The sequence below is a fragment of the Nothobranchius furzeri genome, chromosome 13, assembly GCF_043380555.1.
Source record: "Nothobranchius furzeri strain GRZ-AD chromosome 13, NfurGRZ-RIMD1, whole genome shotgun sequence".
NCBI lineage: Eukaryota > Metazoa > Chordata > Actinopteri > Cyprinodontiformes > Nothobranchiidae > Nothobranchius > Nothobranchius furzeri.
Genome location: NC_091753.1, coordinates 66,556,747 through 66,583,917, shown reverse-complemented (window position 1 = coordinate 66,583,917; position 27,171 = coordinate 66,556,747). Strand labels below are relative to the sequence as shown.

The 27,171-nt window shown below is 39.3% G+C and overlaps 1 protein-coding gene across 1 annotated transcript; it reads left to right on the top strand.

Moving 5' to 3' along the window:
• Positions 1–2,847: 2,847 nt before the first annotated feature.
• LOC129160189 (uncharacterized) lies at positions 2,848–21,182 on the top strand. Its single transcript, XM_070543797.1, has 14 exons — positions 2,848–2,976; positions 9,154–9,268; positions 9,459–9,562; positions 9,713–9,979; positions 10,101–10,611; positions 10,712–10,774; positions 10,918–11,430; positions 11,552–11,605; positions 11,698–11,790; positions 11,894–11,953; positions 12,074–12,181; positions 12,299–12,358; positions 12,445–21,011; positions 21,100–21,182. The coding sequence occupies exons 7-13, from the start codon at positions 11,290–11,292 to the stop codon at positions 14,323–14,325; spliced, it is 2,397 nt and encodes a 798-aa protein (XP_070399898.1). The 5' UTR covers positions 2,848–2,976; positions 9,154–9,268; positions 9,459–9,562; positions 9,713–9,979; positions 10,101–10,611; positions 10,712–10,774; positions 10,918–11,289; the 3' UTR covers positions 14,326–21,011; positions 21,100–21,182.
• Positions 21,183–27,171: the final 5,989 nt, after the last annotated feature.

The window sequence follows — 27,171 nt, the reverse complement described above, 5'->3', positions numbered from 1 at the left end:
TTCTGGATTTTTGTTCTCAAGTCCAGTGATGATGTCATACAGTTCGTCCATAGCCGTGGCTTTATCAGCGTGTGGTGGAATGTAAACAGCTGAGAGGAGAACTGAGCTGAACTCCCTCGGGAGGTAAAAAGGCCTGACTTTAACGGTCAGGAGCTCGAGGCTATGAGAGCAGTAAGTTTTTAAGATACACACATCTCTGGCCCACAAGGAGTTAACCATAAAGCACACCCCTCCTCCCCTCTTCTTGCCTGAGTCCTTCGTTCGGTCTCCCCGGTAAACAGTGAATCCATCCGGCGTGATGGCGCAGTCGGGGGCGCTGGGCTCCAGCCATGTCTCCGTGAAGGCCAGAACGCAGCAGTTCCTGATGTCTTGCTGGTGTTTAATCCGTGCACGCAGCTCGTCAAGTTTGTTGTCCAGAGACTGGAGATTCGCGAGCAGGATGCTGGGGAGAGGTGGCTTGCTGTTTCTCTGTCGCGTTCGGCACAAAACTCCAGCACGTTTTCCCCTCTTTGTTTTCCCTCGACGTCGTGCGAGTAAACAAAGGATCCCAGGCAGCACAGCGTCCACGGAGTCAAAACCAAGCGCTTGTCTGTCATACCGCGTGTATGATCGCGCTGTGCGCACAGTAATAGAGAGCAGAACAAAATAAATAATAAGATTTTTGCTGAGATGACTGGGAGCTCTCGTCGGTGCTGCCATCCTACGGCGCAACCACTCCGAGTCAATCAAAGCCTGCATTGCAGTTAACCTCCTTTATTCCCCCAAAACTGTTTGAGTTGCAATAGAAAACATCCACAAAAGTCTTGTGCATTTGAAGGTTTATTGTTCTAATAAAACCATAATGCTTTCTTGGATTGCCTGAGCATTTTGTGGCTCTTTTGTAAAAAGGGCTTTGGTCGAATCTGGTAAACTGAACTTGCCCGCCCAAAATAATTTATGACTGACTTTGTGAAGACTTCAGATAAGCACACAAGTTGTAAATGCAACATAAGCTATAAAGGCTACAAACATAGTAATTATTAAAAAAAATCTGGTTTTACAGATTCCTGTATGCTCTGTCATTATATCCTGCATGTAGCCTCTGACAGAAGACACTCTTGTTGAGTATTCTTGTGTCTCTGGTTTTTCTCTAGCTGCCTCTTTACCTGACTGCTAGAAAAAAACAGGCATGAGGGGAAGGTGAGGGGAGCACCAGCATCTCCTGAAGTGATTTACAGAACATAGACAAACAACCACAAGTGATTAGGAATGCTAGGCGAAAACAACGGTGCCAAATGGCAGCTCTCTGGGAGTTCTAGTGATAAGGAAACTAATTCAATATGTTAGTTGGTAGCTTTACCCTATCTGACCTAGGGGTCTGTCTACTAATTCAAGATTTTTTAGAAAAAAGTGTGATTAATTGCATTTAAAAATGTAAGCTAATCTCCCAATACTGTGATTATATGTTCAAAGTTTTGACTACACCATTTAAACCTTCTTACTGTCTTAAATTGTGATTTAATTCCTTAAATATGGTCAGATGTTAACGTAGGTTTACACTAAAAGTGTCTGTCTTGCATCATAATGAGGGGAAGGTGAGTACTGCAAATACAGGCTCTAAAAGTCAATAGTCTTTTCATTGTGTGTTTCTCTGATGCATGTCTTGTCTTTTCAGTTCTTGTTTACTGTCATTTCCATTTTAAATGTCATTGTCAGAATGTGGGTGTAATTCTTGCAAGATAAGCTTTGTGTTAAATGTTGACTTGTTTTTAGATTCAGGCAATGCAAGATAAACTTCCTACACAAATGCTATTTGCTTTCCAGATGTAAGAAATACCACTGACTTCAAAAGGGTCAATTTGTTACATCATAAGACATTTGATTTTAAATCAAAAGGACAGCACAAAACAGACAAGTTTAAAGTCACCATAACACAAATTAGTAGATTTAAATATCACATTCACATCCTAATAAATTAGAATTACACAAAAGTTAAAGCCTGAGCTGTTTCAGTTCAGAAGGAGCAGCAAAAAGAGAAAACGTTTTCAATTTTGATTTAAAAGTTGCTAGACTTGGAGCAAACTTTAAGTCTTAAGGAAACAAATTCAATATGTTAGTAGGTAGCTTTACTCTGTCTGATCTAGGGGTCTACCACCTTCCTAAGGATCTTGGATTCTTACTGGATGTAGATATTGCAAGGGAAGCCTACCTATATTTTGTCATGAAGTGATTTATAAAACAGCAGTTATACATTTGATTGAACTATGCATTTACAGCTAGCTCATCTAAAAATTTAGGAATAGGAGTGTTTTGCTCAGTTATTTAGGTTCTTTTTAAAACTATGGCTGCAGTGTTCTGAATAAATTGCAGTTTTGACATGATCAGAGCATAAAAACATTACAACTGTCCAGTCCTAATTTCAGCTTGAGAGCTACTTTAATGTCACAATGTTCACATGTGTTACTAAACGTTCATATTCAACATCATTTGGTGAAATAACCTATTTCTAAACCCTACCAGAGCAAAACTGTATAGACAGATAAAAATGTGCCAAAAGTGATTCTGCTCTTAAAAAGATTTAATTAAAATGTTGTTTTATTTAAAAAAAAAAAGATATATTTACTCAATACAGGTTTGGTGTTCTTGTAAATTGTGATGATGTTAAACCAACTTTTAAACTTTTACAAATAGAAGACAAGTTATATAAGTTCATTTCTTAAATGTTGTTTTCTCTGACTTACATGAAAGCCACACCCTTGCATTTAGTGTATCAATAGGTGGGCGGTAACCTGGCCCACCTCTTTGGTGATAAAAAGGTCATGCTGTTCAGGCTCTGTGCCATTTACTTGGTAAAACCTCTGGGTCAAAGCTTTCTCAGTTTTTGCTGTGAAGTGGAAGCCATCTTTTACTTTTAGTAGCTTTGTTTGTGCATTTCTCCATCTTCTTTGAAGATTTTGTTTCCTGATTTGCCAACTACAACCTCTACAACCTGCCAAGGTAAGGTTTCAGAGATACATATTAAACTCAAAATGCTTATGGGTATAACTGTTTATAAAGACAGCATCTATGAGTGTTTTTTTTAATAAAAAGTGAACCCAGATATGGCAGGTTTTCTGATCCATTGCAATGACACTGGAACAGCTCCAAAGACTTAACTAGTTTTGGTGCAAATTCATTCAAAGGGGTTAGAGTTAAGATGTTTCACTTCTCAACAAAGCTTCAACATGTAACAAAGCTTCTCGGTGAGAAACAAAACGTTTTCAAGAAAGCAAATAAGTCCAGTTGTGTTCATTTGAATCCTATTGGATTACCATGACCTGGATGACTGAGAACCCTCAACAGCATTTTGGTGTACACTAGTGAAGGGTCTCAGTCATGGGGTTCTTTGGTTTCGTGAAGACATTTTGCTTCTCATCTGAGGAGCTTTGTCGTGTCTAAGTGGAATATGAGAGAGTCAATCTTATACGCTGTACATGTCTTATTCTTCAACAAAGTGAAGACTCTGCAGTCCACCTACACCTGAAGGACAAGGGACACTCCTGACAAAGCATATATTCTGGACAGAGAAGATATATGGTTTGACAGGAGTAAAATAAGCTATCTATGTCAAATGTGGAAAAAAAAACTTTAACTAGAGATGGGGGGCTTCGATTTCACCTTTCCAGTACAATGTATCCAGTATAATGTAGCTGAGCTGATAATAAGCCCTGGGTAGCTTACGTCACACACAACAACACTGAGTTTGTCATAAATATGGCGACTGAAGTGGAGTTCGCTGCGACTCTTTCCTCTGTTCTAAATGATGGTGAGGATGGACTCGATAGTGGTGTAGAACTGCCTCATTGACTGTGGTGATAGGTTCAATTTCTTCAGCTGCCTCAGGAAGTACATCCTCTGCTGGGCCTTTTCTCTGATGGTGGTGATGGTGGGCTCCCATTTGAGGTCCTGGGTGATGGTGGTGCCCAGGAAGCGACATGAGTCCACCATCATGATGGGAGTGTCAGACAGGTTTAAGGGGGCGATGGGATGTGTGTGTTTCCTAAAGTCCACAACAACTTCCGCTGTCTTCTGGGTGTTTAGCACCAGGTTGTTGTGGCTGCACCAGGACACCAGCCGTTCAGCCTCCACTCTGTAAGCGGACTCATCCCCATTAGAGATGAGTCCGATGATGGTGGTGTCGTCAGCAAACTTAATTAGTTTGACAGACTCATGCTTGGAGGTGCAGCTGTTGGTGTATAGGGAGAAAAGCAGAGGGGAAAGAACACAGCCCTGTGGTGAGCCAGTGCTGATGGTTCGTAGGTCCGAGACATTCTTCCCCAGCCTGACTTGTTGTTTCCTGTCTGTCAGGAAGTCAGTGATCTACCTGCAGATGGGGTTAGGCACGTTCATCTGGGACATTTTGTCTTGGAAGAGGTCTGGCAGGATTGTGTTGAATGCAGAGTTGAAGTCCACAAACAATACCTTGGCGTAGGTACCTGGGGAGTCCAGATGCTGCAGGATGAATTGTAGAGCCATGTTGATTGCATCATCTACAGACCTGTTTGCTCTGTATGCAAACTGCAGGGAGTCCAGGAAGGGGGCTGTGAGGGTCTTGAGGTGGGGGAGAACTGGTTGCTCAAATGACTTCATGATCACAGATGTTAGAGCCACAGGCCTATAGTCATTTAGTCCAGTGATTCTTGGTTTCTTGGGGATAGGGACTATGGTGGAGATCTTGAAGCAGACAGGCACATGAGATTCTTCCAGTGAGGAGTTGAAGATGCTCGTAAACACTGGGGCCAGCTCTTCAGCACAGTGCTGTAGAGCGGCAGGAGCCACGCCATCAGGGCCCGGGGCTTTTCATGTGTTAAGAGACCTGAACTGCTTCTTTACATCTGCTTCATGAATGTGTGTGTTAAGAGACCTGAACTGCTTCTTTACATCTGCTTCATGAATGTGTGTGTTAAGAGACCTGAACTGCTTCTTTACATCTGCTTAATGAATGTGTGTGTTATCGGTGGAGGCGGGGGTTCTGGGTTTGTAGTTGGTGATGTTCCTGAAACTTTTCCACACAGAGGTTGGGTTGTTTTCAGAGATTAGCTGCTGCATTTTGTCATGATGCTGTTGTTTTGCTTTGACCAATTCTTTGCTGAACCTGTATTTAGTGTCTCTGTAGGAGTCCTTGTCCCCCCTTTTAAATGCATCTCTCTTTTCAAACCACAGCTGTTTGAGTTTAGGGGTAAACCAGGCTTTGTCATTGTTATAACTCACCCTGGTGTGTGATGGTATGATGCTGTCCTGACAGAAGTGGATGTAGGAGGTGACGGTATCTGTGAACTTATCTAAACTGTCTGAGGTGGCCTTCATTACCTCCCAGTCTGTGGTCTCAAAGCATGAGCGAAGCTCATCTGCAGCATCTGTGTTCCACTGTCTTGTTGACTTCACAACAGGCTTGGAGAGTTTTAGCCTTTGTCTGTAAGTTGGGATCAGATGGATGGTCAAGTGGTCAGACAGTCCAAGCGCAGCACGCGCTTCTGCATGATAGGCTCCTATTACTGTGCTGTAACAGTGGTCCAGGTTTTTCTCCTCTCTGGTTGAACATTTGATATACTGTTTATGTTTGGGAAGCTCCTGGCTCAGATTTGCTTTGTTAAAGTCTCCAAGTACAATGATGAGGGAGTCCGGGTATGTCTGCTCTATGCACAGTATCTCTTCCGCGATCGCACGCTGAGCCTCGTGCACGTCCGCATCAGGTGGGATGTAAACAGCGCCTAGAATGAATGAGGCGAACTCCCGCAGAGAGTAAAATGGTTTACAGTTTACTCTGCAGTCCACCTACACCTGAAGGACAAGGGACACTCCTGACAAAGCATATATTCTGGACAGAGAAGATATATGGTTTGACAGGAGTAAAATAAGCTATCTATGTCAAATGTGGAAAAAAAAAACTTTAACTAGAGATGGGGGGCTTCGATTTCACCTTTCCAGTACAATGTATCCAGTATAATGTAGCTGAGCTGATAATAAGCCCTGGGTAGCGTACGTCACACACAACAACACTGAGTTTGTCATAAATATGGCGACTGAAGTGGAGTTCGCTGCGACTCTTTCCTCTGTTCTAAATGATGGTGAGGATGGACTTGATAGTGGTGTAGAACTGCCTCATTGACTGTGGTGATAGGTTCAATTTCTTCAGCTGCCTCAGGAAGTACATCCTCTGCTGGGCCTTTTCTCTGATGGTGGTGATGGTGGGCTCCCATTTGAGGTCCTGGGTGATGGTGGTGCCCAGGAAGCGACATGAGTCCACCATCATGATGGGAGTGTCAGACAGGTTTAAGGGGGCGATGGGATGTGTGTGTTTCCTAAAGTCCACAACAACCTCCGCTGTCTTCTGGGTGTTTAGCACCAGGTTGTTGTGGCTGCACCAGGACACCAGCCGTTCAGCCTCCATTCTGTAAGCGGATTCATCCCCATTAGAGATGAGTCTGATGATGGTGGTGTTGTCAGTAAACTTAATTAGTTTGACAGACTCATGTTTGGAGGTGCAGCTGTTGGTGTATAGGGAGAAAAGCAGAGGGGAAAGAACACAGCCCTGTGGTGAGCCAGTGCTGATGGTCCGTTGGTCCGAGACATTCTTCCCCAGCCTGACTTGTTGTTTCCTGTCTGTCAGGAAGTCAGTGATCTACCTGCAGATGGGGTTAGGCACGTTCATCTGGGACATTTTGTCTTGGAAGAGGTCTGGCAGGATTGTGTTGAATGCAGAGTTGAAGTCCACAAACAATACCTTGGCGTAGGTACCTGGGGAGTCCAGATGCTGCAGGATGAATTGCAGAGCCATGTTGATTGCATCATCTACAGACCTGTTTGCTCTGTATGCAAACTGCAGGGAGTCCAGGAAGGGGGCTGTGAGGGTCTTGAGGTGGGGGAGAACTGGTTGCTCAAATGACTTCATGATCACAGATGTTAGAGCCACAGGCCTATAGTCATTTAGTCCAGTGATTCTTGGTTTCTTGGGGATAGGGACTATGGTGGAGATCTTGAAGCAGACAGGCACATGAGATTCTTCTAGTTAGGAGTTGAAGATGCTCGTAAACACTGTGCTTTAGAGTGGCAGGAGCCACGCCATCAGGGCCCGGGGCTTTTCATGTGTTAAGAGACCTGAACTGCTTCTTTACATCTGCTTCATGAATGTGTGTGTTAAGAGACCTGAACTGCTTCTTTACATCTGCTTCATGAATGTGTGTGTTATCGGTGGAGGCGGGGGTTCTGGGTTTGTAGTTGGTGATGTTCCTGAAACTTTCCACACAGAGGTTGGGTCGTTTTCAGAGATTTGCTGCTGCATTTTGTCATGATGCTGTTGTTTTGCTTTGACCAATTCTTTGCTGAACCTGTATTTAGTGTCTCTGTAGGAGTCCTTGTCCCCCCTTTTAAATGCATCTCTCTTTTCTAGCCACAGCTGTTTGAGTTTAGGGGTAAAGCAGGCTTTGTCATTGTTATAACTCACCCTGGTGTGTGATGGTACGATGCTGTCCTGACAGAAGTGGATGTAGGAGGTGACGGTATCTGTGAACTCATCTAAACTGTCTGAGGTGGCCTTCATTACCTCCCAGTCTGTGGTCTCAAAGCATGAGCGAAGCTCATCTGCAGCATCAGTGTTCCACTGTCTTGTTGACTTCACAACAGGCTTGGAGAGTTTTAGCCTTTGTTTGTAAGCTGGGATCAGATGGATGGTCAAGTGGTCAGAGAGTCCAAGCGCAGCGCGCGCCACTGCATGATAGGCTCCCGTTACTGTGCTGTAACAGTGGTCCAGGGGTTTCTCCACTCTGGTTGAACACTTGATATAATGTTTATATTTGGGAAGCTCCTGGCTCAGATTTGCATTGTTAAAGTCTCCAAGTACAACGATGAGAGAGTCCCGGTATGTCCGCTCCATGCACAGTATCTCTTCCGCGAGCACACGCTGAGCCTCGTGCACGTCCGCGTCAGGTAGGATGTAAACAGCGCCTACAATGAATGAGGCGAACTCCCGCGGAGAGTAAAATGGTTTACAGTTTGTGAAAAGATATTCCAGAGATGGAGAACAATCCTGCACGATCACTGTGACATCTGTGCACCAACCATTATTGATTTAAAAACACACACCTCCACCTGTGGTCTTGCCGGAGAGAGTCACTTCCCGATCTGCGCGGATGAGGTGAGACCCCTCCAGCTGGAACGCGCAGTCCTGGGTGTCCTCACTGAGCCATGTTTCAATGAAGCATAGAACCCCAGATGACGAGAAGTTTCTGTTTATGTTCCACATCAGGGTCAGCTCGTCCATTTTGTTGCGGTGTGAGCGCACATTAGAGAGGAAGATGCCAGGCAGAGCCGTGCACAGTCCCCGTCTCCTCAGACGCACGAGAGCGCCCGCTCATTTATCTCTCCTCCTGTGTCTTACTTTCCTGATCAAAGTTGATATTGAATCGGCCACAGATGCAACAAAAGATGAGGTTAAGTCCACCGGAATCATAGTGTTGTAACTTATGAGTTCTTCTCTTGAATAGGAGTACCCAGATACGCAATTTACACACAAAAACAGAACAACAACAGCGCACCAAAGTACCACGGCAGCCGTCTGTGGCGCCATCTTGAATCCCTCACAATAGAGGCTAGCCACTCATCAGGTGATGGAGAGCCGAGGTACCCACAGTAGTTTTGGCTCATTGACTAACAATAGATAGCTACAGCTTATAGGCTTGACTCTCCCATATTCCAGTTTGAAGTGACAAAACTCCTTGGATGAGAAGAGAAACATCTTCAAGAAACCAAAGAAGTCCAGTTGCCTTCATTTGAACCCTTTGGAGTATCATGACCTGGATGACTGAGAACTTTCACTCGCCCTTTTTACAGTTAGAATTGACAAAGCTCCTCAGATGAGAAGCAAACTTCTTCAGAAAACCAAAGAAGTTCAGTTGTCTTCATTTAAACAACTTCAAATATAAATAGACAAACAGAAATACTAATGACCAACAATAACAAGACAGGTCTTTGTTGCTTAATAGGTAATCTGTCTATTAAATAGAAGATATACAATCCCTCAGGTTTCTATATCACCTATTTAATAGAATAAATACATGATATTACATTAGTGTGTAATGTATTTGTTTAGTGATCATGCATAGTACTAAATTTTTGGTATTTTTTTCCTTGTTGTAGATGCCTCGTGGCAAAGGGTACCGTAGAGCTCAGGCCTTGAAGAACAGACAGTTCATGCCGAAGCCTGTGGAAGAGCTGTTCCAGATTCTGCCAAGCTGTACGGCTTTTACTCCACGTAAGTTACATATTTAGTTATTTTCCAAAACATCAAATGCTTCTTTTGAAAACCTTTGTTGCATATTTTGAAATTGACATGGTGTATGCACACTGAGAAATTTCAGATAAATTAATGTGACACACTTTACAATTACATATTTACATTACATTGATATTGTGTTAATTTTTTTTCTTCATCTTACCATTAGGTCACGGAACAGGCTTCAGGCACAGGGTTTGTCGTTGGCCCTTGTCGCCTAACACAGGAAAAAGTCTGAAAGTCATCATCCCACCAGAGTCTTCAGACAAGAAGGTACATTTAGCTAATAATTTATATTAATATTAAACTATATTATGTGCTTATAGGTTCACACACAGATTGCTGTGTGTTCTTTAGTTTCTAAAGTGCTTTGTGATTTTTATCTTCAGAGGTCCTTCATTAAACAATTGTTTCTTCTTCTAGTTTGTCTTCGTCATAGGAGATTCACATCTCCGAGCCATTGTGGATGGCTATGTGAAGGTGCCTGAGGGAAAGCTGTCCTTTGGCTACCTGTCGGTTCCTGGTGGTACAGCAGCCCACCTTACCACTGAGGTCCGGCATTTAGTTCTCCCACGTGATCCAGATGCAGTGTGTCTACTCGCTCCAAGCAACAACCTGGACAGTCCTATTTCTGAAGCAGAAAAAGACTTCAAGTGTCTTTTGAACACCATTTCCACTCTTTGTCCAAATGTAAGGATAGATGCAATTACAAATAATGTGCCATTAAAAAGGCAATTACTGAATCAAATTTATATTCTGGTGCTTTTTTCTACAATGATTTTTAATGACATGTAAAATTTCTGGAAAACAGGTTTTTGTTTTGGATTTCCCTCCAAGACTGAGCCATGACACAGTTGTGCAGGACCATCTGAGGATGATGTTTCACAGGGTCTCAGTACAAATGGGTATGTTGAACTTTAGTGTGCAATATACAAAATGCTTCTAACTGGAAAAAGTAAATGTTAACAAAATATATTTCTTTCAGATGTCCCATACTCATCAATTGCTGAGAACTTCCCCTTTCATCGCCTGGATTTGTGGGGCAGAGATGGGGTAAGTGAGAAGCTTACTGATTTTTAATGATTAAGAGGTATTAGCTTTAGCTAAAAATGTGTTATTTTCTATAGGTTCATCTCAGTGACAGTGATGGTATGGACATTTTTGCACAATTAATCTGGCAAAAAACATACCTGCACCTCCAAAGTCCGAAGGCCCAGGTTACCCCCAAGAAGTCTGCTGCTAGAGTGGTCGTTCAACACGCAAAGCCCATTCAACCCCAAGCAGACCAATCTAAGTGGAAAGTTGTTTTGCCTGGCAAGAAGGTAAATTGTTTTTCTATGTTTTTATTTCAACTGTAGACATTAATTGGCTGTTTAGATTTTCAACAATCATGTAATATAAAAATTTCATTAATTTTTTCAGAGGTCTACTCCAGCTGGTCCAAAGCAGCAGAGATCATCTTCAAAAAGAATTCTTCTTCATGAGGTGAATGATTAATTTTAATTAATTAGGGTTCCAAGCCCAAAGGGCAGAGAACCCTATTGTTTTTGATAAATGAGATTTTATTTGATGTTCGTCATGTTGATTGATATGAGTTTTTCTAATATTGTCTACATCAAAATGTTCAGGCCGAAGTCTGCTTTGAAGTGAATCCCAAATACTTCCACGAAGATCTGCTGCATGTCTTGGAAAAAGACAGTACTGGATGTCCAGATGTGCTTTCACCAGATGTCCAACAAAAAAAGGTAAATATGAAGAAATATGTTTTTTCATTAAAATGTTTTGATATTCATCTTTAATTCATTATTAATTTTAGATATTTGTCACCTAAGAATTTACTATCTGTTCATATTTTGATGACAGGTGGTAAAACCTGAAGGAAAGCCAGTGTCCTTTGGGAAAGAGAAAAGTGTTGTCAACACGCAGGTTTGTTATTTTTTTATCATTTTTTTCCTATTTGTTGGTCAAGTCCTCCTGTAAAACATGCACAAAGTAATTACATGCATTGTATACTGTTTTTATTTCAGGGACAGGCAACAACGATCCAGAAGCCCCCTGCCAGTACAACAGCACCAATAAAGGAGCAAGTGATCATGCCCTCTGATGATCATGAATGGCCAACACTTGCAGAAAGTTTAAAGGTAATTACGATTTACACACACAATACTTTTAAAATATAAAGTTGTAATATTGCTTAAGAGGTACACATTTCTACAATAACGGAAAAATTAACATAAAACCTTGAATGACATTTTCTTTCAGACATCTCACATTCAACCAAAAGGCTCACGTGGCACACTGATGTCTCGTCATCAGGTGAATAAACTCTCATTCAAAGAAACCAAATCAGTTTTGTTGCCTTTACTTGAAACCTTTGGATTACAATGATTCCCTTCATTTACTTACAGAAGTACCTGAAGGACTGCAGTGTGGTCCTTCAAAAACTGAAAATGAAAACTGATGACGCCAGTGTGCCATCACCAGCCCCCAATGACAAAACGGTGAGACCTATCAGCTTTTTTCATTGAATGATGCTCATTCTAAAGTTTTTACTCAAATACTTATATTCTTTGCTTATTTAAATAAACCTTTTCATTTTAACAGTATGCAGCTGCTGTCCAAGAACGAAGATCTGTTTCACGCACAGATGTCACCAAGGACCAGGTCTGACATTGGATTTTAATATGATTGTTGTTTTTGACATCACATCATGTGCTTGACAAATAATTGTAAATTTCACAATACTAGAATATATTGTAAATATCCTGATTTGATTTCCAACAGGTTTGCTGTCACTCCCAGGAGCATTTGAAAGACTGCGCTGAGGTTCTACATCTCCAGATGAACGAAGACAAATACAGTGTTACATCGCCTGTACCAAAAGGCAAAATGGTAGGACCTATATGACATAGTCTGATTATTGATGTTAAATAGCGTACTTAATCCTACACATATTCTTTCCAATACTTATATTTCCTAAATATTATAAAACTTTTTTTATTTTAACAGAACGCAGTTGCTCTCCAAGACCAAGGACCTGTTGACCTAGGAGATGCTACAAAGCAACAGGTTTGACATATTCCCCAAGTGAAAACATGCCCATTTTATTCATAGATTTTCTTCTAATGTTTGAATTTTTATGTTTGTTTTCACAGGAATGTAAAGAGAAGGAGACGAGTGTTCAACCTGAGAAGGTCCATGATGCTCCTGGTGTTGCAGCTTCAAGTGTTACCATTGCATCTTCCTCATCAAATCAGGAAAGTTTGAACACTTTTCATTCTATTGTCAAAGGTTCATTTCATCAAGGTCATAAGCGTTTTGGGTGCAACCGATTTAAACAGTGTGCACCAAACAGCATTACAGCCATCATGACAAACACTGTCAAAATGGCTTCCACATGGTCAAGAAAAGACATTAACAATATCTTGATAAGTGGTGATAGTTTATACACTTACATGAAAGAGCAAAACATGATCAGTGATGCAGAAGGTAGTGGTTATGTTTTTGTTCAAGAGTTACCCACAGAGCACACATTCCATCATCACAAGTTCTCTTTGGAATACATGCAGACCTTCACAGGACATCTTCATCAGCAGATTTACCATGAAGATGTTTCAGATTTTGCCATGCCTTTGGACGTTGCATTACAGAGAGCTATATTTGACAATGACGGCTGTCTGTTTACAATTAGTAGAAACACATGTGCAGTTTTGAAAGAACAATCTCAGTTTTCTGTTTTTGATCCACATTCACGTGGTCATGATGGTCTCTGGCAGTTGAATGGCACAAGCATAGTAGCACACTTTGATACTTTAGACCAAGTTTATACACATTTAATCAATCTCTCTCACTCTTTGTGTGCTGACAATGCAAATGAAGAGGACACAGCTTTTGAAATGACCGGTGTTAAGGTGACAGCTCAATCTATGAGTAAACCTATCCAAAGTAAAACTGCTTCTTGCCAAAATGATGTAGAGTTAATCAGTGGAAATGATGATAGTTTTGATGACGATACATTTGATCAGTTAGTAGTTGAAGAGATTGAAGATGTTGCAGTCAGTGACACATCTGAGTCTCTTTCTGAATCTCCATCTCGTTGTGAGCTCATCCATACGCAAAATAGTTCTTTTCAAGATGATGCAGAGTCAATATGTACTAGTTTTGATGATGATAGTTTTGATAAAGTAGTACTTCAGGAAATAGAAGATATTGCAGTTAATGACACCACTTCCCTTGATGTAGACTCAGTAACTGAAAATCATCACACTTCTTTGGATCAAGCAATAATTGAAGAAGTGCCACAAAATGATACATCTGTTTTCATAATTTCAGAAAATATCAACAGCACTGTTACTTTCAATCCTCTGACTTCTAAAGACAAAAGAAACTTTTGCACCCAACTACAGATAGTTCCAAGTTTAGAAAGGGTGAAAAGTCTTTGGGAAAGTATTACATTAGATGAACCGTTACCTTGTACCACTAAACACATCCAGCCAGACGGCAACTGCTTTTTCCGTGCTCTTGCATTTGTAATTACTGGGAATGAAGAGTTGCATAGCTGGATTCGCAGGGCTGTTGTTAATCAAATTCTTCAAAATTCTGACCTCTATTCAAGTTACATCAGACAGGAATTTGAATCAGTACAACAGTATGTTACACAAACAGGCATAAAGATAGTTGGATCCTGGGCTACAGAAATTGAGATACAAGCAGCTGCAGACTTTTTTCACACCCATATTTACACTTACACTCAAGGAAAATGGTTACAATATGGCTCTTCTAGTACTTTAGACAACACCAAGGGTATTTATCTGAAACACTGTAATGAATGTCATTATGAGCCAATCGCATGTGTGAAAGATAAAACTAACACATGTTTTAACCTGATCTCATGTAATTACTGTCACTTTAAAGGTGACAAGGACATACTATCTCCATCTAAGATAAGCAGAGAGAACAGGAGAAAGAGAACTCTGTATAATAAAGACATTGAGAAAAGGGAAAGCAAAAAAAATGATGTTACAGAAATTGTATAAGGACGATCCTAAGTACAGATTACACAAGAAGCAATTAAGTGTCATTACATATAGAAATAACCCTGAACTGAGAGCAAGACTCAGACATGACAGTAAAGAAAACTACAAAAACAAACCTGAACTGAGAGCAAGACTCAGACATGTCAGTAAAGAAAACTACAAAAACAAACCTGAAATGAGAGCTAGACTCAAACTGGCTAATAAACAAAACTACTACAAAAAGCCTGAACTGAGAGCAAGACTCAGACATGATAGTACAGAAAACTATAAAAACAAACCTGAACTGAGAGCTAGACTCAAACTGGCTAATAAACAAAACTACTACAAAAAGCCTGAACTGAGAGCAAGACTCAGACATGATAGTACAGAAAACTATAAAAACAAACCTGAACTGAGAGCTAGACTCAAACTGGCTAATAAACAAAACTACTACAAAAAGCCTGAACTGAGAGCAAGACTCAAACTTGCCAGCAAAACCACTTATGCAGCCAAAAGTAAACACTCTAAACTTCAGTTATTGAAACAGAACGTAGAAAGATATAGAAATAAGGTTGACCACCGTAACCGCATCAAACAGTCTAATTCTGAACGGTATAGAAATGTAACTGCTTATGCCGATTCTGTTAAAGAGCACGGAAAACGTAGACGACAAAATCTCATGACTGGAAAAAAATTCATAGATAATGTCATTCAGCTTTTTAGAGAAAAGGTTAAATTTGGCCCTCAATTCGTCTGTTGTGTTTGTCATCGGTTACTTTTTAAACATCAAGTTCTTGAATGTAAAACACAGCAGTATGAAATTAGAGGTTCATTCATTTCATCTGTGGCAAAAAAATGCATCACTGACACTTATTTACACAAGTGTGGACAGTCTTCAGTTTCCAAATGCCATCTAGAGGTTAGCCCTGCATGTAAATTGTGGGTCTGTTTTACTTGTCATCGTAAAATACTCAATGGAAAAGTCCCTGAAGAAAGTGTTGCAAACAATATGCACCTAGATTCTATTCCTGTAGAACTTAGTACGTTGAATCCTCTTGAGCAACATCTAGTGGCACAGCACATTCCGTTTATGAAACTTTTAGCCTTACCAAAGGGAGGGCAAAATGGTGTCCATGGACCTGTGACTTGTGTTCCATCTAATACAGAAACTGTGAGTAACATTCTACCCAGATTAGATGATCAGAATCTAATGATTAAAGTCAAACTGAAGCGAAAGCTGACGTACAAGGGTCACTATGACTATCAGTATGTCAATGCTCTGAAAGTACATAATGCAATTGCATACCTTAAATCTCACAATACTTTTTACAAAGATGTACAATTTAACAGTGCATGGACAAATCCCCTAGAAAAAGAGTCTGAAGACTCTACCTCTGAAACCGACAACGTCACTTTGGAAGAAGACAGCAATAGAGCTGAAATAGAGTGTGAACATCCTGGCAAAAGAGATGGCAGTGGCACAGAGGTAGAGTCTGAAGATCTTGTTAGCGATGATCATTTTAATGATAGACAACAGCATGGGATGTTTTTGGACACATGCATGCAACCAGTAGACATTGCCCAAGAAATACTAGACAACCATTTTGACAGTGTTTTATCAGTAGCACCAGCTGAGGGAAATACTCCAGTCAGATTGCTTACCGATACTTCTAACGAGGCTAAATGCTTTCCAGTTCTGTTTCCCAACGGAACAGGTACATTTCATGATGCAAGAGAGCAAAGGATTACACTAAGCAAATATTTAAACACCCGAATTCTCAATGCTGATGGCAGATTTGGCAAGAACTTGGATTACATCTTTTATGCACAATATTTGTCAGAAGTTAATCAAGTTGTGTCAAATGTTTCCATTGCACTGAGAAAGGGCTACCATGGCTTAGACAACACCAACATTACATCATCCATGCTGGGCAATACAGACTTTTTGAAGAATGTTTTAAATGCTGACATGGGCTATAAGTTTTTGAAGCCCATTAGAGGTACACCAGTATTTTGGCAGGGAGTTCAAAAAGATCTGTTTGCTTATGTTAGACAACTTGGCATTCCTACATGGTTTGCTTCCTTTTCTTCAGCAGATTTAAGATGGCCAGAATTTATGGAAGCTTTTATGGCTATAGAAAACATTCAAGGCAATATTCATGACATGGACTGGGCACAGAAATGTGACTTATTGAAAAACAATCCAGTGACAGCAGCCAGAATGTTTGACTATAGATTTAGATCTTTTTTAAAAGATGTTATCATGTCTCCCGCTCAGCCAATTGGTAAAATCATTGATTATTTTTATAGAGTAGAGTTTCAACAACGTGGATCATGTCACACTCATTGTCTATTTTGGACCGACGGGCCTAAAATAGGAGTCAACACAGACGCTGAAGTCATAGCTTTTGTAGATAAATATGTTACATGCGACCTCCCACCTGACAGTGATCCTCTCCATGAAGTGGTACATAGTGTTCAAATGCATAGCAAAAAACACTCTAAAAGTTGCAGAAAAAATCACACAACTTGCAGGTTTCACTTTCCCCGACCACCAAGCAACAAAACATTCATATGTAAACAGGAACCGGATGTTGATAATAAGGAAACCCCATCTGACAAGTCATCTTCAGATTTAAAAAAGGCAGCCAAGCATATCATGACCAAAGTTAAAGAAGCTTTGACCAGTGAAAACAACACATTTAGTAGCATAAATGACTTGTTTAATTCCATTGGTATTGACCAGACTACATTTGAAACAGCCTACAAACTGACCTCTACAAAAACAACTGTCGTCCATAAACGAAACATAAACGACATCTGGGTTAATCAGTATAACACAGACCTGCTACGTTGCTGGAATGCAAACATGGACATCCAGTTTGTTTGTGATGCATATGCATGCATTGTTTATATCATTTCCTACATATCCAAAGCAGAAAGAGAAATGGGTTTGCTATTAAAACATGCACAAAATGAAATCAAACATAATGAAAACCTGGATGCAAAACAAGCGCTTAACAAATTAGGGAATGTGTTTCTGCATAACAGAGAAGTTTCTGCTCAAGAAAGTGTGTATCGGCTAACAAACATGAGATTAAAAGAGGGCTCTAGAAAAGTCACATTTGTTCCAACAGGTGACAACATTGTCAGAATGAGCTTACCTCTTAATGTCATTCAAAACAGTGCTAATGGTAATCAGATCTGGATGACAAACATTACTGATCGATACAAAAGCAGGCCTAAGTCCAGTGAATTTATGGACATGTGCATAGCTACTTTTGCCTCAGAATACAGAAATGTACCAAACAGTGAGAAATCTAGACCAGAAGTGGTTAGTTTATTAAACAACAATGGTTGTGTAAGGAAGCGGACAAGGACAAATGTAGCTGTTGTTAGATATGCTCGTTTTTCTAAAGAACAAGATCCTGAGAAACACTATCAAAGCCAGCTTCAGTTGTTCCTTCCTTATTACACGGAAAACCAGTTAAAACCATCACAATTTACAACATTTCAAGAGTTTTATGAGACCGGCTCAATCACAAACAGTAGTAAAAACATCCAGTCTGTCAAAGACGTAGTAGAATTCAACAGATCCAAGTTTGAAATCAAAGCAGAAGATTTACAAAACATACAGGAAGATATTGAACACTTTGGATTTCAAGAAGATGTTTGGGCAGAGCTGTGTCCTGAGGCAGAACTAGACCGACTAGAATGTTTGGAAGACAGATCTTTAGATAACAATCCAAATCCTGGTGAACAAGAAGTTATTCCAGATCTAGAGCCAATCACAAAACCAGCTTTATCATTTCACATTCAAAAACAGATAGTCTCACACAAGGAAGCACAATTCTTAATGCGTTCTCTAAATCAGCAGCAGAGCAACGTGTTTTATAAAATCCGGCAGTGGTGCTTAGATAAAGTAAACGGTCACAATCCAAGCCCTTTTTATGTTTTCATTTCAGGTGGAGCGGGAACAGGCAAGTCCCATTTGGTAAAAGCCGTGTCCTATGAAACAACCAGAATACTATCCAGATTATCTAATTATCCTGATGATATTCATGTTTTATTGACTGCCCCCACTGGAGTGGCTGCATTAAATATCAATGCCACAACAATACATAATAGCTTTGCAATTGGCAATAATATTTCATTACCATACCAACCTTTAAGAGAGGAAAAAATAAACACATTAAGAGCAACCCTGAAACATTTACAAATCTTGATAATAGATGAAATCTCAATGGTTGATAACAAGCTTTTAACATATATCCATGGTAGACTGCGTCAGATCAAACAGTGTTCAGACTTTTCTTCATTTGGTAATGTCTCCGTCATAGCTGTTGGTGATTTTTATCAGTTGCCACCTGTCAAAGGGACTCCACTCTACAAGGACCCCATTGGTTCCAATTTGTGGCAAAACAGTTTCAGTCATGTAGAACTCACAGACATAGTACGACAGAAAAACAAAGACTTTGCTGTAACACTTAACCGTTTAAGGAAACACAAAAAAGACCAACCACTTCACCCACAAGACGAAGCACTTCTCAAACGATGTGAAACAGGCATGGGTGAAGACACTGAAATTCTGCATCTTTTTGCAACAAACAGTGATGTTGATAATCATAACTTCAACATGTTGCATAAACAATGTACAGACATTGTACAAATCAAAGCCCAAGATTTCCATAAAAACCCTCAGACTGGCCGTACCACTAGAATACCCTCAACACTTGATTTTGGCAAGAAAACCTATTTAGATAAATTACTAAGTATTGCTCCTAAAGCTCGTGTAATGCTCATTAAAAACATCGATGTTTCTGATGGACTTGTCAATGGTGTGTTTGGTACTGTTTGTCGCATACAATTTCTAAGTAACAATAGCTTCCCACACATCATTTATGTTAACTTTGATAACCCAAGTATAGGCCAACAACTACGACACAAGTTTCCAACTTCAGACACCGAGCTGACTAATGCTACACCAATTAGTCCCGATGAAGATAAACTTGAAAAGGGGGTTAGACGTCAATTTCCACTGCGGCTGGCTTGGTCTTGCACCATACATAAAGTCCAAGGCCTAACACTACAGAAAGCAGTAGTCTCTTTTAAAAGGATTTTTTCTGCTGGACAAGCATATGTAGCTTTAAGTCGTGTTACATCACTAGAACACCTCACTATCCAAGATTTTAAAGCTAAAGCAATCTATGCAAGAAGTGATGTGGAAGAAAACTTGAAATTAATGCCAAACTTTATCGACACACCAGTTTCAATGCCAAACTGCACTTTTAAAGTCTGTCTTCATAATGTGCAAGGTCTCAAGAATCACATACAGGATGTCAAGAGCAACCAAAAATTACTCACAGCCGATATAATTTGTCTGACAGAAACTTGGTTAAAAGAAACACATCCCTCTGAAAGCATTTCACTGCCAGGTTGGACTTTTCACCACAAAACCAGATCTGACTCATACGATGAAACTGGACTATTTTCTACTTTCAGAAGCAAAAATGGTGGTGGTGTTGGTTTCTATCACAAAAACAGCATTATGTGTAAAAGTATGGCTTTCAATTGCAACAACCTAGAAGCTTTGCTTTTTAGCACACAGACTTTAAACCATCATTATATGCTGTTGTACAAACCACCATCATATAACCTTCAGAAATTCAAAGACAATCTACAACCTGTACTGCATTATTTCAATGAATTTCCAGGAACCAAAATAGTCATGGGTGACATGAATGACGATGCACTGGTTTCTAATTCATTTGTCAGCTTCATGAAATTGCAAGGATACACTCAAATAGTAACAAGTCCAACAACCGAAAATAATACTCTAATTGATCATGTTTACATCAAAGACATTGATCCCAAAACCATACATGTAGAAGTTATTCCCACCTATTACAGTTACCATGAATGTATTCAAATATCATTCTTGACAGGAACAGACACAGACATACAGTTACAGGAACTGGGGACAGACAGACAGGGACTGCAGGACAAATAGCCTCAAGGGGAAAGACAGACAATCACAGATAGATGGACGGGTGTACATCAGAGCTGACCATAACAAATTACACATAGAGGTCCGTTTCATTCATACAAAATCAATTTAGCTTCAAAATCATCTAAACTTATTTGGACTCTTATACATATATACCATACCATACCACACCATACCTTACCATTTAATGTATATTTAGCATGTGAAATACACTTTTTATCCATAAAAAAGTGTATGACAGTATCACACTTACTTGTGGTTTTGATAATGGACATTGAAATGTTACTTTGTGTTGTGCCATCACTGTTTCAATGTATAAAAATGTATCCATTTAGATATTCACAAATTCACTTATTCTAGTACTATTTTTATTTTCCTTTGTTAAAGACTTCATTTTACAGCACTCTTCTTTTGTTCAATCTCCACTAGGAACAATCACCCACCAGATGAAGTTCCTGAAACAACACAACCGAAATCTGTGGAATCAGCAACCATCATGTGACCACGCCGCCCACCTGTCGTCCTGTTTGCTTCCCAGCCTGCCTAACTACCAGCCTCTGGATCTGCATCATATCCTGCCTCACTGTCTGCCTCGCAACCTGTTTCCTCATCCCGTCCTGGATCCTCATTCTCTGCTGCTCTTCTGTCCCCACCTGGCCCCAAAGCCCCAGCCCTGCCTCACCAACACCGATCATCTCCAGTAAGAATAGTTCTCCAAACAATTCCAGTTCTGGTTCTCTGGTTCCAGGGTTTCGTGATTCTAACACCAGTTTGCTTTCCCGTTCTAGATCTTGATCCCTCCTGTTCCAGTTTGGAGCACCGTTTTCAGTTTCACATTGTTCTTAATAAATATTATTTGTTATTCACTTGCCATCGTTTCCGTCTGTGATTTTTTCATGTCCTGGGTAAAACATTCCCAACGTGACACTTTGCCTCAGAATGCCCTTCTGCCACTTTGCTATACATTGTGTAACACATCATTTGTACATTTACATATGTAGATAACAATAAAGTGTTTTCTGTACTCTTGAATCAATATAATTTCTGGAATCCTAATTTCAATGCACAGTGTTGTAAAAATATTGTTTGCTCTACAAAGTCTCCCCCACAATTGGCAAAATTTGACATACAATAAACTGCTGTTTTTTTAATTCAATTGTTTGAATAATGTACCATCATTTTTACTTTACATATCCTACATCTTTGTACTTACAAAATGAAGTGTTTCACTGAATTTTGGGCAATTTCGTGCTCATAATAAATGTCTACTTGTTTTATTTTGACCAAATGTCTACTCGTTTTATTTTGACCAGAGATAACTATGTGATTTTGACCATGGCCAGATAAAACTGTTACAAGAATGTGCATAGCAAGGGGCCACTGGCACAAATTGCAGGAAATCTTTAGATCAGATATGGATTTTATTCAGTTTTGTTTCATTCAGTTCAATTATCAATCTCCATATATCGTCTTATTAAAAAAAAATATATTTAAAAACTATAAAATAACAAAACTTGATTTCTCATGACCCATGATGATTTTCAAAAAACATTGGAGGATTTCCTATGAAAATAATACATTTTTAATACATTTACTAAACATTGTCAGTAATATTGAAATGGTAAATGTTTTGGATTTGTATAGCGCCTTAGTCCCTTAACAACACAATCAGTCTTTCACCCATTCACACACAGTCACACACTACTGGGAATGAGCTACAATGTAGCCACAGCTTCCCTGAAGCACACTGACAGAGGTGAGGCCTGCCGAAAACTGACACCACCGGTCCCTCCCAGCACCAGCAGCCAAGGTGTCTTGCCCAAAGACACAACAACAGCATTCTCTGGTCAGACTTGGAATCAAACCAAAAACCTTCCAATTATTTGAAATCCCGCTCCGTTTCCTGAACTTCTGCTTTCCAATACAGCACGTGACTTACCAGGCCTGCAGAAGTCTGCATTCAGCCATTCACTCACACAGTCACATGCTGGTATGTGTATAGGCTAAGCAAAAGGTTTCATGACAAATCCTGAATGCTACTTTCATTGCGCCGGTTGAAGTGAGCTGACGGGACGCCGGCGGGAGAACGTGTTTTTGGGGCGGGACCGCGTGAGGACTGGCGAAGGTGAGGGCGGGGCCGGGTGGGCGACTGGCGCTGGGGGCTTGGAACCCGTTGATAACTGCTTGCAGTTCTAGTTATTATTTATTATTATTCTTCTCCGCTAAAACTATATGGGCGCAAGAGCCTGAAATTGTCAGGGAAAATCTGACATGGCAGTCTGATAGAAAATCCTGACCGCTACTCAGATTCAAAAATTTGGACCCCGCGTCACCTAGGTGGCGCTATTGCGGAGGTCAACACGTTTCAGCTACTAGCTCCCAAACCGTAGGTCCTACAGTCAAAAACTTTATATGTACATGATCCTTGGATGATTCCCCATCTTTTTTGTTTTGGCCACGCCCATTTCCGCCTAACTAGATTTTTTGCTAGATCGCAAAAAACGCAAAGCTTAGTTTTAATCACCTATTCGTCATTTTTCGTCGAATCAACTTCAAACTTCGTACATATGATCTATGGACTAAGATAAGTTGTTGTGATGCAGAAAAACGCAGAAATTTTGAAAATTGGGCTAATGACACCATGTCAAAATCAGTGCGCTAGCTAGCACATGTGCTAATTGATGATATCTTCACCATATCTCAAGATAAAGTGATGAGACTCTAGACCCTTTTGAAGTATGAGCGGTAAGCCCTACCTTCCCCATTTTGTTTGGATTCACCAAAAGGGGGCGCTAAAGAGTCAAAAAGTTAGTTTGAGCTAAACGGCTTGATGGATTTCCACAGAACTTGGCACATATGTTAATCATTGGACCCTTAAGCTATATTTTGAAAATGATTAAAAAGTGGGCGTGGCTTATAGGCTTTAAAATTTTTTGCCCTTTAACTGATGAAAAATACATATTCTATACAGAAAGTTACAAATTATATCAGTCATAGTGACATCTACAATCACAGAAAAAAGTTTGAAGTTTGTCCAATAGTTGGCGCTGTTGTACCCCAAAAATGTTTTTGGCATTTTTCTCCTCAATATTTTAGTAAACAAGCAAATGGTCTCATCCAGTATGTTCATTGACTCAGTCAAATTAAGATGAGTATTTTAAAAAATGTTTTAAACTTATGCTAATTAGTAGAAATTTGCATAGTAAGTCAAACGTACTTTCGTTAACTCCTCCCGGCCGTCAAACCCAATCACATCACAACTTTGCCTGACAAGAGAGGAGGAGCGGCTGACCAAAAAATCTGAAGGGATATTGGATAATTTTCTTACTTTTTTAAATATGAATTTTTTAAATATTTTTTGGGGAATGAAAAAGTTTTTTTAGCATAACTTCAAAATATTTGGACATTTTTCAAAGCTGTTCATAACAGTCAAACCTAAGGTCAATTCAAGTGTATGTCTTGATTTTCACCTTGATTAAACAATAGGGGGCGCTATAAATAGCAATACATTATACTGCTGACCTGGTTAAATGGATCTGCACGAAACTTAGTGGTTGTCATCATTGTAGAGTCTTAAGACTACATTATCAATATGGTAATGATTGATCAATGTGGGCGTGGTTTATGATCATTTAAAATTTCAAATTTGAAAAATTTCCTAAAAATCATTATTTTCATGTAAGAAGCGACGTTTTCCAGATTATGTTAACTGGATAGCCATGAGCTTAGATATTGAAAACCGCAGCTCCACGAAGATGTTTGCGCTTTAAATTTACAAAAATACATTTTTAGGCTAGCAATTGTAGCGCAAATTCTGTTTTCACAATCTTCTTGACATTTGCCATAAAGTTCACTCTTAGGTGGTTTATGAAACAAAAAAAATGTCGTCTTGATTTGAGCTCCCCCTTGTGTTTAATTATAGGACATATTTTTGTCTACAGCAACTAACGCAAATATTATTTTATTGTAGGTACAATTTTACATTTATGACCCCAACAAAAATATAAAAAGAATTCTCACATCACAGAGGCAATCTCGGAATATTTTGAGATTTTTGTACGAAAGCATTGATTTTTAATGATTTTTTAACTTTTTGCCAGTTTTTCTGTATAGTTGGACAACAACGTAATTAATTTTTGTTAGAAAGTTTTTTAGGTATACAGTAAATATAAACCAATTACAACATTCAACATGTACCTATGGTGATCTGAGATTTTTCTATAAATTTTAGAAAGTAGCACTATTTTTTTATGAATATTTTAATTTTGACTGTGACCCTTACAGTTATATTTACTGATTTTTCTTCAAAAAAGCTTTGAGTCTACTGATTTAAAAACAACATCATATTATTCCACATGTCAACACTGCCATGTGAGAATATTTTGGTAATTTTATGATGAGTTATGTATTTTTCATGATTTTTTGAAACATTTGGTCAGTAAGTCACAAAATGAAACTCATTGTTTTTGTTGAAAATCAATTAAATCTAAAGACATTATCAAGTATTTATGTTGTTTGTAATATTCTGTTGATGTATAGATTATTGTTTGATAATCTCACTCATTAAATCTTCACGTTCTTTAATAAGGAAACAGTGGAATTCCATTGTAATCACGATTGAGAAGTCAGCCATGCCTCTGAAAGATGTGTATAGGATTTGCAGGTTTAATGACGTACCCTGAGTGTTACTTTCATTGCGCCGGTTGAAGTGAGCTGACGGTACGCCGGCGGGAGAACGTGTTTTTGGGGCGGGACCGCGTGAGGACTGGCGAAGGTGATGGCGGGGCCGGGTGGGCGACTGGCGCTGGGGGCTTGGAACCCGTTGATAACTGCTTGCAGTTCTAGTTTATTATTTATTATTATTAGGGTTCCAAGCCCAAAGGGCAGGGAACCCTATTGTTTTTCTACGGATTTTTCATTATTTATTATTTATTATTATTCTTCTCCGCTAAAAGTATATGGGCGCAAGAGCCTGAAATTGCCAGGGAAAATCTGACATGGCAGTCTGATAGAAAATCCTGACCGCTACTCAGATTCGAAAATTTGGTCCCCGCGTCACCTAGGTGGCGCTATTGCGGAGGTCAACACGTTTCAGCTACTAGCTCCCAAACCGTAGGTCCTACAGTCAAAAACTTTATATGTACATGATCCTTGGATGATTCCCCATCTTTTTTGTATTGGCCACGCCCATTTCCGCCTAACTAGATTTTTTGCTAGATCGCAAAAAATGCAAAACTTAGTTTTAATCACCTATTCGTCATTTTTCGTCGAATCAACTTCAAACTTCGTACATATGATCTATGGACTAAGGTAAGTTGTTGTGATGAAGAAAAATGCAGAAATATTGAAAATTGGGCTAATGACACCATGTCAAAATCAGTGTGCTAGCTAGCACAAGTGGTAATTGATGATATCTTCACCATTTCTCAAGATAAATTGATGAGACTCTAGACCCTTATGAAGTATGAGCGGTAAGCCCTATCTACCCCTAATTGTCTGAATTCACCAATAGGGGGCGCTAAAGAGTCAAAAAGTTTGTTTCAGCTAAACGGCTTGATGGATTTCCACAGAACTTGGCACATATGTTAATCATCGGACCCTTAAGCTATATTTTGAAAATGATTAAAAAGTGGGCGTGGCTTATAGGCTATAAATAGGCTTTAAAAGTTTTCGCCCATTTACTCATGAAAAATACATATTCTATACAGAAAATTACAATTCATATCAGTCATAGTGACATCTACAATCACAGAAAATTTTTTGAATTTTGTCCAATAGGTGGCGCTGTGGTACCCCAAAAATATTTTTGGCATGTTTCTCCCCATTTCTTTTTTAAAAAAACAAATGATCTCATCCAGTATGTTCATTGAGTCAGTCAAATTTAGATAAGTATTTTAAAAAATGTTTTAAACTTTTGCAAATTAGTAGAAATTTGCATAGTAAGTCCAACGTACTTTCGTTAACTCCTCCCGGCCGTCAAACTCAATCACATCACAACTTTCCCTGACAAGAGAGGAGGAGCGGCTGACCAAAATTTGTGAAGGGATTTTGGATAATTTGCTTAATTTTTTTAATATGATTTTTTAAAATAATTTTTTGGGAATGAAAAAGTTTTTTTAGCGTAACTTCAAAAGATTTTGACATTTTTCAAAGCTGTTCATAACAGTCATACCTAAGGTCAATTCAAGTGTATGTCCTGGTTTTCAACTTGATTAAACAAGAGGGGGCGCTATAACTGGGACGAAATTATACTGCTGAACCGGCTAAATGGATCTGCACGAAACTTAGTGGTTGTCATCACTATAGAGTCTTAAGACTACATTATCACTATGGTAATGATTGATCAAAGTGGGCGTGGTTTATGATCATTTAAAATGTCAAATTTGAAAAATTTCCTTAAAATCATTATTTGCATGTAAGAGGCTAAGATTTCCAGATTGTGTTAACTGGGTAGGCTAGAGCTTATGCCATGAAAGCCGCAGCTCCACATAGAGGTTTGCGCTTTATATTTATGAAAATACATTTTTAGGCTAGCAATTGTAGCGCAAATTCTGTTCTCACAATCTTCTTGTAATTTGGCACAAAGTTCACTCTTAGGTGGTTTATGAAAGAAAAAAAATGTCGTCTGGATTTGAGCTCCCCCTTGTGTTTAATTATAGGACATATTTTTGTCTACAGCCACTAAGGCAAATATTATTTTATTGTAAGAAAAGTTTAACAATTATGATCCTTACAAAAATATGAGCACAATAGACACATCACAGAGGCAATCTGGGAATATTTTGAGATTTTTGTACAAAAGCATTGATTTTTAATGAATTTTTTACTTTTTGCCAGTTTTTTGTATAGTTGGACAAAAA

Bases quoted from the DNA above. Each gene is read 5' to 3' on its own strand.
- LOC129160189 (XM_070543797.1), top strand. From the start codon at position 11,290: ATGCATTGTATACTGTTTTTATTTCAGGGACAGGCAACAACGATCCAG. The intron at 11,954-12,073 runs GTCTGACATTGG...GATTTCCAACAG, and splicing joins CAGATGTCACCAAGGACCAG to GTTTGCTGTCACTCCCAGGA. The intron at 12,182-12,298 runs GTAGGACCTATA...TTATTTTAACAG, and splicing joins CTGTACCAAAAGGCAAAATG to AACGCAGTTGCTCTCCAAGA.